This window comes from Protopterus annectens, chromosome 12.part0 (genome assembly GCF_019279795.1).
Source record: "Protopterus annectens isolate FY-2018-M chromosome 12.part0, PAN1.0, whole genome shotgun sequence".
Classification (NCBI taxonomy): Eukaryota; Metazoa; Chordata; order Ceratodontiformes; family Protopteridae; genus Protopterus; species Protopterus annectens.
The window spans coordinates 90,348,190-90,365,216 of NC_056746.1; the positions used below are offsets into that span (position 1 = coordinate 90,348,190).

Consider the following 17,027-nt stretch of genomic DNA (forward strand, 5'->3'; position numbering starts at 1 on the left):
ATGCAGACTGCAATAGCCGATATCTGGTCTATCTTGCTTCCTGTTGCTAATGTAATGTTTTCTACATTGGCAAAACAGACCAGCGTTTTAAGGATAGAGTTCTGTGCCATTTAGAGACATCAGGAATCGAGATTCGAAGAATGCACTTGCAGTTCATATCTCTGCCAACCCCATGCATAGATTTGTTTTTAAAGTTATTGAGTGTGTGCCCTAAACAATTAGAGAAGGAGATGTAAATAATCGTACTGAGATACGAGAAATCAGCTGGGTAGTGAACCTGAGAGCTGACCGCTTTCCTGGTTTGAATAATATGGTTCCACTTAAGCCTATAATAAGGAACAGGAGGATATCTATTCGTGCAGGCAAGAATGATTGGTGTACTTCTCATTGGATGTTTAGAAGGTGTTGACCAAAAGCAAGGTACTAATTGGTCAGTTGTTGGTTTTATTTAATGAGGGGAGCAACAGAAATTTACGATCTGTTGAAGGCTAGAAGCCGAAAGCGCTTTATCGAACGTAACAGCTAACCCCAGAAAAAAATTTTGTTTTTGTATTTACTTATTTTAAATGTTTTATTAACAGTTCTGAAAGTTTTTATAAAAGTCTTAAAAGCTGTGTTAAAGGCTGTGGAGGTATTCTGAGGATTTTACTCTACTGTTTTCATTAACTGTCATATCATTATAATGGTGTGTATGTTAATTTACTGTTCTATGTATATACATTTATTATTTTTGATAAACTGCCATATCGTTACTAGTCTATGGATGTACATTTATTATGTAAATTATACATGACTGCTTTTAACCCACTCTACTAAATGTTGCATTTCCCCCAGGGCCCCCACTGAAAATGGGACTTGTGTCCAGTCAGGCTTTCCTGGTAAACAAAAGCAATAAATAAATAAATAAATAAATAGCATGCTAATGCAAAACCTCTTATTTTAACAACATTCTAAGTTTATAAGTGCAGCATTTAAGATTTGTCCCTAGATTTGGGTCTGACCCCCCACCCCATTATTTTCGGATTTTTCCAAATTTCTTCTGTTTAGTTTGAGAAGCATGGTTATACTACATTCATCAGCAGGAAAATCAGTACAAATATACTCCACTCCTCAGTCCTTGAATTTTTATTATGACCTTTCTAGCAAAGTTTTTGCTTCATAAATTAACAAGATATGCTTAGCATTGTGTGACAGGTAGTTAATAAGAAGCTTTCATCTGTCCAAGTTTTCAGAAACTTGTTGCCCAACTGTTGACCCCATTCATATCTCTCTAAGTTTTTATGCACCATTTTTAGAGCTTGAAATTATCAACTTCACTTCACTGAGTTCCAGTTCACTGTATGTACACGGTGCATCAGAGCGTGGATGGTGCTGCACTGTCCCTTCTGCAGGGCACGTTATCGCCAGTTTCCAAATTGTAATGACTTGATTTACGGAAGATGGATTCGTGTCATTAAGCTGTGGTTTGATGAACTGCCTTAGACCCATATATATATATATATGTATATATATATATATATATATATATATATATATATATATATATACACACACACACATATATATACATATATATATGTTGAGAAAGAGAGAGTGTCTGTGTGTGTGTGTGTGTGTGTGTAAGTAAAATAATTTGGTTTTAGGAAGAATATATACTTTGTTTTGCACAGCACGGTAACTGTTAGCCCATTCTGGCTTTTCTTAGTTAAGCCGATGAGTTTATCTTGTATCGTGCTGATTCATTTTTACCTATAAAATGACCATGTGGCATGAAGCAAGTCATGTCTGTAAACTGTGAAAAAAATGATTACTTAACGGCAGTGCAATGAAATAAGTTTTTAAAGTAAAAAAATAGGTTAAAGGTGCATGTAATGTGTACCATTTATGAACTAATGAAGGTGTATGCAACATTAAAGTACAGTTGGAAGTTTAACTGGAATGCTACGCAGTACATTTTTGTTTGGATGTGACTGGAAACTACATCATAAAATCTAGAATTGATAAGGGAGCTGCAGAGCCATGGATATTTTTTGATATGTTTAAAATATTTATTTGCTGCCTTATTGCATCATTACTCTTTATGGAACTGTGTCAAAAATACATTGTTTCATTTATATTTTAAAGTAATTATTTCCAGCAGAACGGATAAACTGGAAGTAGCAAGTACATTTATTAAAGACCCTATAATGAAAAAAATCCAGTCTTGCTTCCAAATTTAACTTTAGTTTTCCTGTTTTTTTTTTTCTGTCAGAAAGCTGCATATGAAGGTTAGCAAAATATACAAAAATAAACATTTTATGTAGCTGATGCTATGTAGCTGTAAAGTTCGGGATAGTTTATATCTGCAAAGTAGTCTTACTGGGGATTGTACCCCAACAAGGGAAATGTAATCACTGAATCTGTATAAGTAAACCTTGCTGGGATGGTTGCCATCAAATGTAATGCATAGGAATAGAGTAAAGCAAATATAATAGCTTTTTTTCTATTTTACTATCAGCTTGAAGGATACATCAAAGGTGAGCTTCAGAACATTCCCTTAGATAGCTGCACAAAGGAGGAGGCACACTGGACAATACAGAGATGCAATGGAACAGTCATTCTGCACTATAAATCAAATCTGGAGGGTAAGTTAAAGTTCAGTGGTACTCTGTATAATGCAGAATCCTTTGGTCAGTACAGTCTTTTGCAAGGCATCTGAGATTACTTTAACTATGTCTGCATTTTAAGTAGTTTGGTGCTCCATGGATGGTCAGTGAAAGGTTCTGTTAATGCTTTAAGCTACCCTTCGTACACCTTTGTATCATTTTGGCCTAACTCTTACTAAGTGTTTTATACTATGTTGATGCTGAGTCTCAATACTGAGGTTCTCTTCCAAAATGAAATGTACACTTTCAGACGCATTTTCGTGTACCTCTACATATGAACTGTATGCAGCGTCTTTAAGCTGAATTTAAATACAAAAAGCATGGTTCATAGGTTCATAGGCTGGGACTAGGCTATCGGCCCTAGGGCCTATACAAGCCTAGCCATAACAATTCCCTGGCTATTTCTTCCCACACTATTTACTTCCCTGGACCCCTAATCTAGCAGGGTGACTGACGTGATCCTCGGGGTGAATTTCCTGTCTCCCATCCAATCATCAAGGTTCCTTTTGAAGAGGGCCAAAGAGGCGCTCTGCTTGACATGTATGGGCAGTCTGTTCCAGAGTCTGGGGAGTCTCTGGGTCAGGAACCTATCCCTCCAGCATGTGTTGCTCACTGTGTTGACAAGGTTTAGATCCTTGTAGCGTGTGTCTTTGAGGGATTAAGATTTCTTTAAATGTAGCACGTCCAACAGCTCTGGGTTTGACATGGCCTTGTATGTTAAACAGAGATTGCCTCTGAGCAGACGATAAGCGACAGAGTATAGGTGGAGTTTCTTTAGACGGTCAGCATAGGGCATCTGCTTTAGGCCTGTGATTCTTTTCGTGAGGTATTTCTGCGGCCTTTCCAGTTGTTGCAGATGTCTTGAGAGGTACATACCAAATGGGGCATTGTATTCTATAATAGGTTTAATGAGGGATTAGTGATGAGGTGTGCTACATAGAAAGATTTCCTGACTGTTGTGGTTATTGAAGGTGAGACCACTGTCCACCTGTGTCCCTAAGACTCATCACACTTTCAGTGTTTAGTCTACTGCCACCAATGTGGAAATTCATGGGTACATGTTTTTTTCCCAAAGGGGATAACTATACATTTCTTGGCACTGAGCTTGAACCCATGGCTCTGGCACCAAACATCTGTTTCTGTAAGGCTCTTTTGTAGAATATCAGTCACCTGCGAACTTTGCTAGCCAGAGTCCCTTAGTGTTGGCCAGTACTTCAAAGAAGTAGATACCAAACAAGAGCAGCCCCAGGACTGAACCCTGAGGTACTCCACTTGTCACTTGTCTGGAGCTGGATGTGGAGTCGGCTACTTTTACAGTGTGGGTTCTGTCCATAAGCCAGTTGGCAACCCATTGCATGACGTAGGGATTAATGCCCAGCTTACTAAGTTTATCTGATTCCAGAGTGGGGGATGGTGTTGAAGGCTTTGGTGAGTTCCAGATAGGCTGTGGGGACCACCTTACCCTTGTCCACGGCTCTGGAGACTGATTCGAAGAAGTCAATCAGGTTCAGGAGACAAGATCGTCCCTTTATGAACCCAAACTGTGTAGGGTCCAGTGTTGGAAGGTTGCAAATGTCTTTGTTTATAAGTTCTATGATAATACATTCCATGGCCTTGCAGATTAGGCTTGTCAGACTGATGGGGCGGTAGTTCCCGGGATCCAAGGTGGATCCACCCGTGTGGAGTGGGATAACTGTAGCTGTGCACAACTCAGTGGGTACAAAGCCTGAGGTGAGGCTATGATTAAATATGACACATAGGTGAGGTGCCAGTTCATTTTGTAGTTCATGTAGTACATAGCCCGGAATGTCGTCTGGTCCCATGTATGCTGTATTCTTAGCTTTGGAGAGTGCGTTCTTTACCTGTGTGGCCGTTATTACCGGAATTTGGCAATCTTTCGGTATTGAGATTGGCCCTTTAGGGGTTGAGAGGGGAGTGAAGTTTGCACTGAATTGATCTGCCAGGATATTGGCAATATCCTTGGGATCACTATATTTAATGCCGTTCTGTTGTAGCTCAGAGCAGATCTGAGCATTGCCATTTAGATTCTTAACATAGCTGTAGAATGCCTTGTTGTTGTCTTTGGAATCTTTGGCAATTTTATTTTTGTAACTATCTTTGGAGGATTTTATGAGGGATCTCAGCTTCTTACTGAGGTTGGTAAGGGAGTTTTTTGCATCCTGGGATTTTCCTCTTTTCTGCAACAGTTTCTTCCTTTTGTTGTAAAGTTTGTTTATGGCAAGGGACCACCAGATTGTCTTCCTTTTTTGGAGGAGAGAGTCGTGGTTCTATTGGGGATGGCATGATTCATGCACAAGTGGATGTGCTCATTCAGTGCCTTAGTGTAGGATTCAACATTTGAACTTTCAGTTCACGTCTGCATGGGTGTCATGAAGTTTGTCACTTCAGACTTCAGTAGCATGAAGTTGGCTTTGGAGAAGTTTTTTTGCGGAGGTTTCCTTACTGGGGGGTGGGGGTGGGATGTGGATGTCAAGAGTGATTAGCTTATGGTCAGACCTGACCAACGAGGGGGTGACCATAGGTGTGGAGCATCGATTTCCCATTCTGGTAATAACCAGGTCTAGGATATTGGAGCCCCTGGTGGGACTAAGGATTAGTTGATCCAGGGCGTTGGAATTTATGAATTCCAAGAACCGTTGGGCAAAGGTGTTTATACATGAGTAGTTTTCCCAGTTAATGGCAGGATAGTTGAAATCACCCAGTATTAGAGTGTTTGGTTGTATATTAATATTTTCCAGTATGTTTAAAAAGGTGCAGTGAGAATATTGGGGCATGGTGGGGGATCTCTAGCAAGCTACAATTTAGATTACAGTGTTAACTAGTGTTAGTTGCACCTGGAGAATTTCAGATGTATTGTGTTGGGCATCTAGCCTGGTGTTGTGAATATCCTTGGTGAATATGGACACTTCTCCACCTTTAGTGTTTCAGTCCTGGTTTGGTGGCCAAGCCTGGTATTGCAGGGGTGCTCTCTGGAGCCTTGAACCAGGTCTTAGTTACTGCACAGACGTTCTCCATTTTTAGGAGTGCCTCGAGAGAGTGCATTTTGAGGTTTAGACTTCTAGCATCAAGTAGCATTACCTTCAGATTTTGCATGATTGTACCTGTTACGGTGGTGATTTTGTCCTTTGACCTTTGCCAAAAAAAGGCACTATAGGGGTGGCAAGAGCCTTAGCCAGTAACCTGAATCCCACAGGTGACAGGTGCAGGCCATCTCTAGCAAAGCATCATGGTCTGTCGATCATGTCGTCCCAGGCAGACAGTTACTGGATCCCCTTTGAATGACACCAGAAGCTTAGCCAATTGTTGGTCCACCAAGGACCAATAAAATTAAAAAAAAATATGTAATAAAACAAAACTAGGTTGCAGAACTTAGCTTTAGTTATATGCAATAATTCTCATCTGCTGAAACTTCAACACTGTGTGAACATTGAAGTATGAAATGAGTCACTGGTGCTGAATGTGTTTTCTTGTCCCCTTAGAGAATAAGTGCACTCTGTGGTTGTCATTCAACAAGGACTGGCTACAGTCTTATTTTGCCATTGGCATAGATATTGTAATGGCTGAAATCAGTTAAGGTATTTTAACAGGATCATTTAATAAAATAATAATATATGATGAGTGAGTGTGATGTGTGTTGGAATTCATTGATAATTAATTTTCTACAACAATGCATTAGAGAATATAAGGGTGTTACCATCCTGCAAAACACACTTTTTTGTATAGGTCTTCTGTCACTTGGCATTTCAGTGTTTTTGGCATTTATTTTTTTGATGTACCAAAAACTTGGTGTTCCTTTACGAACATTTCTGAATTTTCAGTGCATTTTTTTCCTTGTACCATTTGCTTCAAATCTCATAGATAAGCATATATTTAAGACCCCCCCCCATACATGAACTTGGTGTTGGTGAAGGACATTTGGTCAGCAGAAGATAAAAATGTATTTAATTATAATGAATTATTTACAAATAAAGATTTATTTAATTTTATATACATTTTTTCTCTGTAATTAGTCTGAACTACTCTGTTATTACTTACATTTTTGTATTTGTTTGTGAAATGTTTTGCTTTTCACCCAGGCTGAGCTGGAAACTGGTGAGTATTAAGCACTGCACTTCCCCGGTAAGCAAATATAAATAAATAAATAAAGTCAGATGTTGTTTGGGATGTTTTGCAGATAATATCCGTAGGAATGCATGTGCTGAAACCCATTTGTACTTTTAATAAAACTATCATGTTGTTAATAAATTAGACAACTAGTGCATTACTAATCTGTGGAAGTTTTGGATTTTTTATTCAAGGTTCATAGGTGTTTACTAGGCTAATGACCACTAGGGATTTTTTTAAGTGTAGCCACGCATCCCATATCTCTGCCAAGTTCTGGGACCCTTGGGAAATGTAGCAGGGACTTGAGAGATAAAACATTTACAAGCATGGGTGTGAGACATGAGCCATTTACAGGCTGCCTGGGTCCATTACAGACATATGAGCCAAACCAGAGATGAATTTCCTGTTCCCCATCCAATTGTCCAAGTTACATTTGAATTCAGTTAGAGAGGAATTTCACATAGATAGGGAGCCTGTTCCAGTAAAGGGGTAGCCTCTGGAATACATATCTGTCTCTCCAGCAGGTCCTATTTATATCAGGGGCAAGGTTTAAGTCTTTAGAATGGATAACTGTGGTGCTGTTTGTTTTGTAGATATGCAGGAGGTCCATCAGAGTGGAGTCCAACAATGCCTTGTTTGCCAGGTATATATCTCCCCTCAAAAGTCTGTTGAAGACAGAATAAAGGGATAGTGATGTGAGGCGGTCTGCAGAGGACATGTTATTTATACCGAGTATTCTTTTAGTGAGGAACCTCTGCAGACACTCCAGTTGTTCAACGTGCCTGGTTAGGTAGGGGGCATTCTACTCATTGATAGGTCTGATGAATGCTGACTACAGTGGCACAATAACCTCCTTGGACCTGCATACCATACCTCTGTTTATAAGTTGCACAACATAGAACAATTTCCTCACTACTGTAGACACATGATAGTCAATGGTTAGTTTACTGTATACATGTGTTTCCAAGCCGTGAGTACTGTGTTGACTGTCAGAGGTCTGTTGTCAGTATGATAGTTACCAGGATAAGTAAGGAGAAAGTCATGGCCAATTGCTTATCAGGGGCCAGGATCTGCCATATTACACATACAGCCAGGTCACTGGACCACAAATACTAGTATAACTCAGTCGTAGTTCGTGTGTGTGTGTGTGTGTGTGTGTGTGTGTGTGTGTGTGTGTGTGTGTGTGTGTGTTGCTGGGTATAAATGACCGGAGATGTACCTAAGTAGACAGTATGAAGAGAGACGTGTTTAGATCTTAGAATATGTATCCCAGGCTGGTATGAGCCTAGTATTGAGCAACATTCTACCTTCTCCAGAGATGATCCTACAATACAAAAAAAAGATGACTGACGTTAATAACTGGCTTAGTTTCTCATGTCATTCTAAGGTGGTGTAATATTTGTCAGCATGGAAGGAGATGGTCACGAGACCACACTGCTTTGCCATGGATGGTCTGCACCTTTCCCCTCTATGCATTCAAATATTAGCTATACCATTGTCTTCCCCCCACAGTGCCTATTTTAGGCAATGCCAAACTGACATAAATCAAAACCAAGAAAATCCAAAGGTGGTACTGTTCAATGATGAGTCTAAACAAGAAAGTTTAAAGCTTTGGTGAGCCCCCCAGCAGTGCAAATATATAATGCCTTCCACACATTTAAACAAGTTAATACACAGACAGAGACTGCAGGTGGAGGTGCCGTGAATTCCATAAAAAATAAATATACCTTGAGGCTGGTCAAACAGGATGATGGACTTGAGCTTCTCAATGTTCAAGTCACCACAGGCAAAATTCCATACCACTTCTGTGCAAGATATCAGTCCCCCTCTATGCCCCAGGAAACCCATAACATGTACTTAAGCTTACTGGAAACACTTGCCATCCAATCCAATACCATATTCATGTGTGATTTTAATTACCCCACTGTTAACTGAGAATCATATATGACACCAAAAATGCATGCACAGAGATGCCTGAATTTTGTAAACACCAATTGCTTTGACCATATTGTCAGTACACTGATCAGAAGCAGAAACATACTCGATCTGGTCCTTACTACTAAGGGAGAGGACTGCACACAAATACCCCCCCCCCCCACTGCATAGAGGCAGCTGTATCCCTCAGGAAGAAGTACAGAAGTAACTCAAAAAATAAGCCCCCCTGGTGGAATCACAGCATCAACAGGCTGTATAACAAAAGGGAGAAAATCATGGCAAAAATTAGGAGGTGCAACACCTAGCAGGATACAAATACTCATGAAAAAACAAGCAACTTTACTCAGAGGACAAATGAAGTCTATCAAAGCCAAATTTGAGGTAAATTTGACCTTCCAGGCCAATGGCAACCACAAGACATTCTTTAGATATGTCCACGACCTCAAAGGCAACAAACAGTTGTGTGCAGAAATCATTGTTAATGGAGACATCTATACTTATCAAGAAGACATAGCAAACCTACTGGTAAACAAATTCAGCTCTAACTTTAACCCCCCCCCCAAAACCTTCTCTCAGGAAATACCATCAAATATAACTCACTCAACTATCACTAGGAAACAGGTCTTCAACATTCTGCCTAAGGCCAAGACCACTGTATCTACGGGGCCTGAAAATATCTCAGGAAGCCTTCTAAATGGCATGAAACATAACCTATCGGACCATCTGGAATCACTGTCTAATCATAGTCTCCAAACAGGCTTTGAATCTTGTAAATGGACAACAGCAACTATCATCCCTCTACACAGAAGTGGGCCATATACAGACTCTGGAAACTACAAAACTATAAGTTTCACTCATGTTATATTCAAATCCATGGAAAGAATTACCATGGACATGCTCAATAATGACGTAAGAAACTTCCAGACTCTGGACTCAACCCAATTTGGTTTCATCGAGGGCAGGTCATGTCTACTCAACCTGGCGGATTTGTTTGAGAAAGTCACCAAAACAATGCATGAGGGCAAAATGGTTCACACTGCCTACAGTAACCTAGCCAAGGTATTTGACACAATACCCCACTTGAGCATTGTTGACAAGGTCAAGACATTATATAAACCTGTATGTCACCCAGTGAATAGCCAACTAGCTCACAGACAAGACCCAGGAAGTTAGAATTGGGGAGTTCACCTTTACAAACCAGCAGAGTCCCTCGGGGATTATTGCTGTGACTGCTCCTTTCTGGCATTTATGAATGGTGCAGTGGTAGTGTTGTCACCTCACAGCAAGAGGTTCTCTGGTTTGATTCTCGTCTGGAGCGCCTTCTGTGCCGAGTCTGCATGTCCTTCCTGCGTTCATGTGGATTTCTTCCGGGTTCTCCGGTTTCCTCCCACGTTACAAAAGACATGCATCTTGAGTGTTTCTCCCCAGGCCTCCACTGAAAATTGACTTTGTTCCAAGTCGCACTTTCCTGGTAAACAACTGTTAAATAAATAAATAAAATTTATGTCTTTGGAATCAAGTCCAGCATCAAGGACTTCTGCCTTACCAAATTTGCAGACACATTGTGTGAGGGTATGTGTGTGTGAGGGTATCTGTATGTGCATGTTTGTGTGTCATTGTGTTTGTGTGCATGCCAGAGTGAGTGAGTGAGTGAGTGAGTGAGTGAGTGAGTGAGTGTGTGTGTGTGTGTGTGTGTGTGTGTGTGTGTGTGTGTGTGTGTGTGTGTGTGTCTGTGTGTGTGAGGGTATCTGTATGTGCATGTTTGTGTGTCTTTGTGTTTGTGTGCATGCCAGCATGAGTGAGTGAGTGTGTGTGTGTCTGTGTGTGTGAGGGTATCTGTATGTGCATGTTTGTGTGTCTTTGTGTTTGACTGTGTGCCTGCATGTGTATGTCTGTGTGTGTGTGCTTGAGCATGCACCCACATGCGTGTGTGTGTGTGTCTGTTTATACATATATTGGAGGTATATTTTGTTGAAATCCATTTTGTTAAACAGATTTCCAAAGGTATATATAAATATCTACTTATCTATATATATTTAAGATGATCAGATTAATACCAGGGAAGGCAGCTGGAATAGTTTTAGTTCACCACTTACAACTCATTCACTATATTTATCAGCATGGTTTCACTTAAAGGAAACAGCAGGTTAATTGGGTTTTCTAGGAATGTTATTAACACTGTTGCAACTGGACTACCTGACGCTGTGGTCATCTTGGATTTGTCTAAGACTTTAGACACTATACTCCACTAAGATCTGTTTAAAGGACTAGAATGGATGCATATAGTAATAAATATATGATACAGTGGAGAACTTAAATGGCTTATAGGAAGAACCCAAATACTGAGGCTAAAAGTTAGATTGCCAGGCAGGAAAAAATGCCTAGTGGTAGGTTTTGATATCTGTGTTTTGAATACCTTTTATTTCTGTTGTACAAAGTGTCAATAACTGAGAGCTGCAAAGTGACGTATTTGTAGTGATTTAGAAATTTACCTTCACAGCTTCTTTGCCAAACATAGCAGGTGTTTGGATTTTAGTGTTTTAGATTATTTGTCTTATGCAAGCTCTGCATTTTCTTTTTACCTGTTGTAGTTTGCAGGTATTTCTAACAGAAATGTGGTAGCGAGTGGTGAGTCTGTGGTGTTTACATTTTTCTATTTATAAGATTACATTATGCATTAATAATAATTAGCGTCTGTAGCTATTTGAAGAAAAAACAATATGCATTTATGTAGAAGCAATAGACCTATTAATGTGTAAATGTTCTGTACTGCCTCAGTGGGTGCCAAAGCCTGCCTGTCAGAAGTTGTGGTCTGTTTTGGATACTAGAGTAATGTATCTTTTCGTCCCAGAGCACTTTGGCATTTTTCTCTAGTACAAACTGGCCTTTGAGCAAGCTGCTCATTTTTAATCCCTTTTGGCAGTATAACAATTAATAAAAAAAAAAGGTTCCGCCGAGTTGTTCTAAGGTTTGTAGTCTTTGTGCTGATATTTAATGTTTTAGTTTTCTACTTGAGGTGGAGATGCAAAGAATGAAAGTAAGACTTGCTTTTTAAAAAGCTGCCGTATTGAGAGTCCTGTAGCTTGTATAAGCCATAGCTTTGGCTCCTGAGTTGTGATATTGTCTGAGCAAAGCTTCTTAAAATAAAGGGTGCTGTCTAGAAAGCCACTAACTGTTATGTTACAAGGTGCGAGCTTGTAGAGCCAGTTTAATTGTACCAGTAGCTGAGTATTCATGGACTAGTAGTTTTCATTGTTCCTCAAGTAACTAGAGTTTTGTATTGTATATCCATGGAAGTGTTTGGCAGGCTGACAAATGGCAGCTGTGTGGTAAGCATATTGTATGGTGTCCTTCCCAAAACAGCTAACAAACCTAGCGTTTTTTGCTACCATACGTCACCAACACTGTTGAAATGGCTGAGGCAGCGTTTAGTAGGATGTGCTGCAGTATATCTCCTGTTTTTTTGGTCAGTCTAAAAAAAAACATGATTCTTCCTGAAGATATGATATTGCAGGCCCATTTTTGTACCTGTAGATGTTTTAAGTTTAGGGTGGCCATGGTGGTGCAGAGGTTTGCATTGCCACCTCACAACAAGAGGTTCTCCAGTTCGATCCTTGGCTGGGGTGCCTTCTGTGCAGAGTATGCATGTCCTCCCTGTGGTCGTGTGGGTTTCCTCCGGGTGCTCCGGTTTCCTTCCACATCCCAGAGATATGCTGTAGATGGATTAGACACTCTAAATTGGCCCTAGGCATGAGTCAGTGCGTGCGTGTGCCTTCTATGGAAGGTTGGGCACCGGGCTGGCAACTCAACACCGTAAAATGCTACTGCCAATCATGAGCAGACAGGTGATCCACTGTGGTGACCCCTAACCGGGAAAAGCCAAAAGAAGAAGAAGACCTTCATATATTGCTCTATCTTAACAATTTAAATAAAAGGAGTCCTTCATATCCTGTCACATTCAGTCACAAAGTGTGTAGGGATGCATTTTCGATGTAGTCAAATCATGACTCGTATGCCACATACTGCCTAATAAAAAAATAAGTGTAATATCAAACATAAATTGTTGAGAATTATTACATCAAAGGTAATGCATTCATACCTGTAATGTATGACCTTAACAGTGATGAAATATAATTGTTCTTGTCTATTCTTCAGCTGAAATATGAAAGCTACAATCCATATAAAATATTTCATAGAACAGTTAAATTGTATGAAGTTCTATAAACAAACCTGAAAAACTTTACAACTTTGTTAAAGTTGACTTGCGTGTAACATTGTGAGGAATTAATGATGATATATGTGTCTGGTGCACAGTACGTAAATGGAATAGTAATGGTACAACTCTCTGAGCCAATTTACTGCGGAAATCAGACTCACTTTCACAAAGTTTAAAAGACAAGCTCTTTTATCAAATAATCTCTAGGCAATGGAATTTGATGTCATTAAAGATAAAGCAGACCAGGAGTGTTAGACTGTAAATTGAATCTTGATTCAGTTTTTTGATAGGGCAAGTCTAGATAAATGACTTTGAATGAGAGCCACTCAACAGGAAGGGCACTGAATCAGTTGTCTAATGCCCCATGGCAGATGTTTCAGTTCTGTTAGGTGAAGACATTTTTATCAATGACTTTTGACATTTGGCTATCCATACGTTTGTCCATCTTGAAATATTTAAGTATTACTTTTCCTTCAGCTATATTTATTTCACTTCAGTGCCTATGTTCTGCTACCTTAACAAAACATCAAATCTGTTTCCTCTGTTTTTAGTTATAAAACAGATTTGGTAGACTTCATTGCAAACAATAATTGTTTCACTTGAGAAAACCTACATTCAAAATACTATACTGTCCATATGTGTTATATCATTAAATGTTTCTGCTTTTATATAAGTTTGTAGAAAGAACCCCATAACTCTCCTAATAGTTGCTAATTTTATTGTGATACTCTGACAAACAGTGCTTTCCATGTAGCTGAGGATCTGGTATGGTCACATTACAAAAGTCTAGTCCACATGCCTTGGCACTGCCTCTAACCTCACCCCTACACAATACCTTATGAAAAAATCCTATCCCTTGCAATATCTCTGTTCAGAAAAGTATATTAGAAGGCATTGTTACATTTTAGGGCTTTGGGTTTTTTTATTTATTTGTTATTTTTGTTTACCAATCAGAAAAGGAAAGCCTTTGCTTTCTTTGTTTCAGTCGCTGTAGTCTTGTTTTATTTTTGTTTTCAAGACTAGTTAATTTTGGCATGTTGACATTAATGTAGTGTGCATCAATGTTCCTACAAGTCAAAAGTAACACATACACATATATTTTTTTTATTTAATTTGTTTACCAGGTAACTCACCATATTCTATGTGCAGGTACAGGTATCTACTTCAAATTAATGAAATCCCACTTACTTGAAGACAAAATCGTTGACATGAGATGTCCGAAACCTGATTTTAATGAATGACTGGAGTGCCGAACCATTTCTCAGGGTAGGTATCCAGTTGGTCAATGTGGGGAAATTTGCCCTTTTCCCTGCTGTAGTGGGATCTCGAAGTTGGTATATTTAGTTGGGGGGGGGGGGGTGGCCTCCCACCTGGGTAGGTTGGAGATAGTCTGGTATGTTTATTCATGACATGTTGGTCAACAAGATACTTACCCCGAGAAACATTTCGCAATATGGTCATTTGTTAAAGTCAGGTTTTGAACATTTTGTCTCCGCAATTTCAGTTACTGGTAAGTGGTCTTTTGTTAATTTGAAGTGTGTATGTGTATATATATATATATATATATATATATATATATATATATATATATATATGTGTGTGTGTGTGTGTGTGTGTGTATGTATGTGTGTGTGTATGAATCTGTGTGGAGTGGAAAATGTGATTTTGAACAAGACATTGATCTTGGGTGACCAGAGGGCCTACTGGTTAACAAATATAATTATTACACACACACACACACACACACACACACACACACACACACACACACACACACACTCCCCTCTCTCTCTCTCTCTCTATATATATATATATATATATATATACATACACACACACACACACACACATATATATATATATATATAGTATACACACACATATATACATACCTACCCATTATACACATGGCTATCATCTAGTTCACTTTAATTTGTGCACCTGTGCTGGTTAGGTAATAAGCAGTGAATTAAAACTGAACATAAATAATAACATTGAAGATGAAGTAAATAAAATTGAAAAGCCACCCATGAAACTAAATCCATTTTGTATGTAAGACTTTAATTTTATTTTTCAGTCACTTGTATTCATTAGTCAAGGTACAGGACTGAGCCACATGGATGTTTTTCTGGTTCAGCCTTTGAATCACTTGCTCAAAATCACACACTAGGCAAATGGAGGCCGGGGGAATCAAACCCTAGATTAGAGGAATAAGTTTGTTAAAAGCTCATAGCCTTGATTCTCTTGAATCTTGATTCTCTATTCTCATTGCTAGAATTACCATACAATGAAGTGATTAACCAATATAACCACCAACAAATATGCCCAGAGATCAGACATGTTAACTTACTAATTCACTAGTGCAAATTGGCCCTGTCCTTACAAACTATTTCCCACTCTTGTAACCTCACTATATGTCTCTACCTCCCTGGTTAAATCAGATCACCTAACTGAGACCTTCCGCTAAGTACAATCCACCCCAATCAGACTTCCTAACTGCCTCTATTCTGGAGGAACTTTGCTATTTTCTGGATTGATTTACCCCATCACATGATGTACCTATTTTTGGAGGTATGTCCTTATTTTCAGTCTTGATACCTTCACACAGTTTTATGAATCTCACTGATCACTTATGACTTGTCAAGTACACAGATAACTACACTAAATGACCAACTTACTAGTAGCATCATTAATTTAAAGAGAGAACACTCAACGTGCATCTCCCTTTTTCAGAAGCAAAAAGGAATTACCTTGTCGAGTTTAGAATTTTGCACTGCCGTTCATTAAACACTGTACCAGTGATAATATGCTTGTATTTGTCCATCTTTTTGTCATTTTCTGTTTTTTTTACACGTATGTTTCTGAAAGTATCCTACATTATTTGCAATTCAGATTTCATGCTAATTAGATGTCGAGGTTTTTGGCTGGATGCACCTACCTTTCAAGGGCCTTTGTATGTGTTTTCAGTGTCTGCAGGTTGAGATGTATGTCCCCAATATGCTTACATTCTTCAGGATTATTCTAAATCCAATATATTTCTACTTGACATTATCTTTGAAAAAAACAACTGGTATTTTTGAGTACAGAAAATATCTATGATATCAGCTTTGCTTCTGCATACTACTCAGAGTGTATTCAGTCATGAATAAATGTATTGAACAAGTTGTTCCTGTTCACCACAAGCATGATGATACATGCATAACTAACCCTGTATAGTGAAACTCCAATATAGGTCAAATATGTAGGAAGAACTTCCCTTCCTCACTACAGAAGTGACCTAAAAGCATCAAGCAAGACCTTTAAGTGAACTGTTAGTGCAAAGCCAGTTAACAACTTAGAGAGGCTACCAGTTCCAAGGATAACCAAAAGGGCTTCATCAGTTGTATGTGAAAACTGAGAAAAAGCACACAATTCTGATCTGAACATATTTCCAGTGGCCTATCCTAATCTGAGTCAGAAGGCATTGGTAGTGTTCTTGCAGACTAATGTTACTCCAAATTCATGCCCCCCAGGACATCCCGTTGCCACTCAGTTACACCCTTACAGTGCCATTGTAACTCTTTCTATGGCAGGTTTCTATCTAAAACCAAAAGCACCAGTTTCTTGGGTTAGAAAAATATTCCAAGTCATCTGCTTGTGATCATCAATTAACATGTAGCCCAGTCCCTTCTTCAACCTTAGCCATTCCACAAGCCTTGAGTTCAAGCCTGAGCAGCAGCCATAGTGGTACCTCTCCATAAGTATCACCCCAAGATCCATTAAGTATTACCCCAAGACAGGCCCTGGCAGCTGCAGTCCAACCTGTAGAGCTAAGGAATGCATTAATGTTGCAGCAATTAAAAGTGGCATTTGCAAACTTTAAAACATTTATCCAACTCATTTTAGAATTCATAGAACACAGAGTCTATCAGAAAACAGATACAAAGACCTAAACCTGTATTGTAAGATTAGTCACATTGCTTGTGAGAAAAATTTCTTAGGCAATGCATTCTTTATCTTTGGAATAGGCTTCCTCTCTGTACATCACACAAACTATGTCCTTGGTTTACCTTTGAAGCCAGGTTTAATGATTGTATAGGTAACTGCAAATTGTTGACCAGTAGTAA

General features: G+C 39.1%; 1 protein-coding gene across 2 annotated transcripts in view; it reads left to right on the forward strand.

Moving 5' to 3' along the window:
* Positions 1 to 17,027, forward strand: part of CARD11 (caspase recruitment domain family member 11) — a 2,459,919-nt gene that overhangs the window by 1,938,019 nt on the left and 504,873 nt on the right. For both annotated transcript variants that reach the window (XM_044089102.1, XM_044089103.1), the window contains one exon: positions 2,498 to 2,624. In XM_044089102.1, coding sequence (XP_043945037.1) covers positions 2,498 to 2,624 — 127 coding nt within the window. The remainder of the gene's footprint in view (positions 1 to 2,497; positions 2,625 to 17,027) is intronic.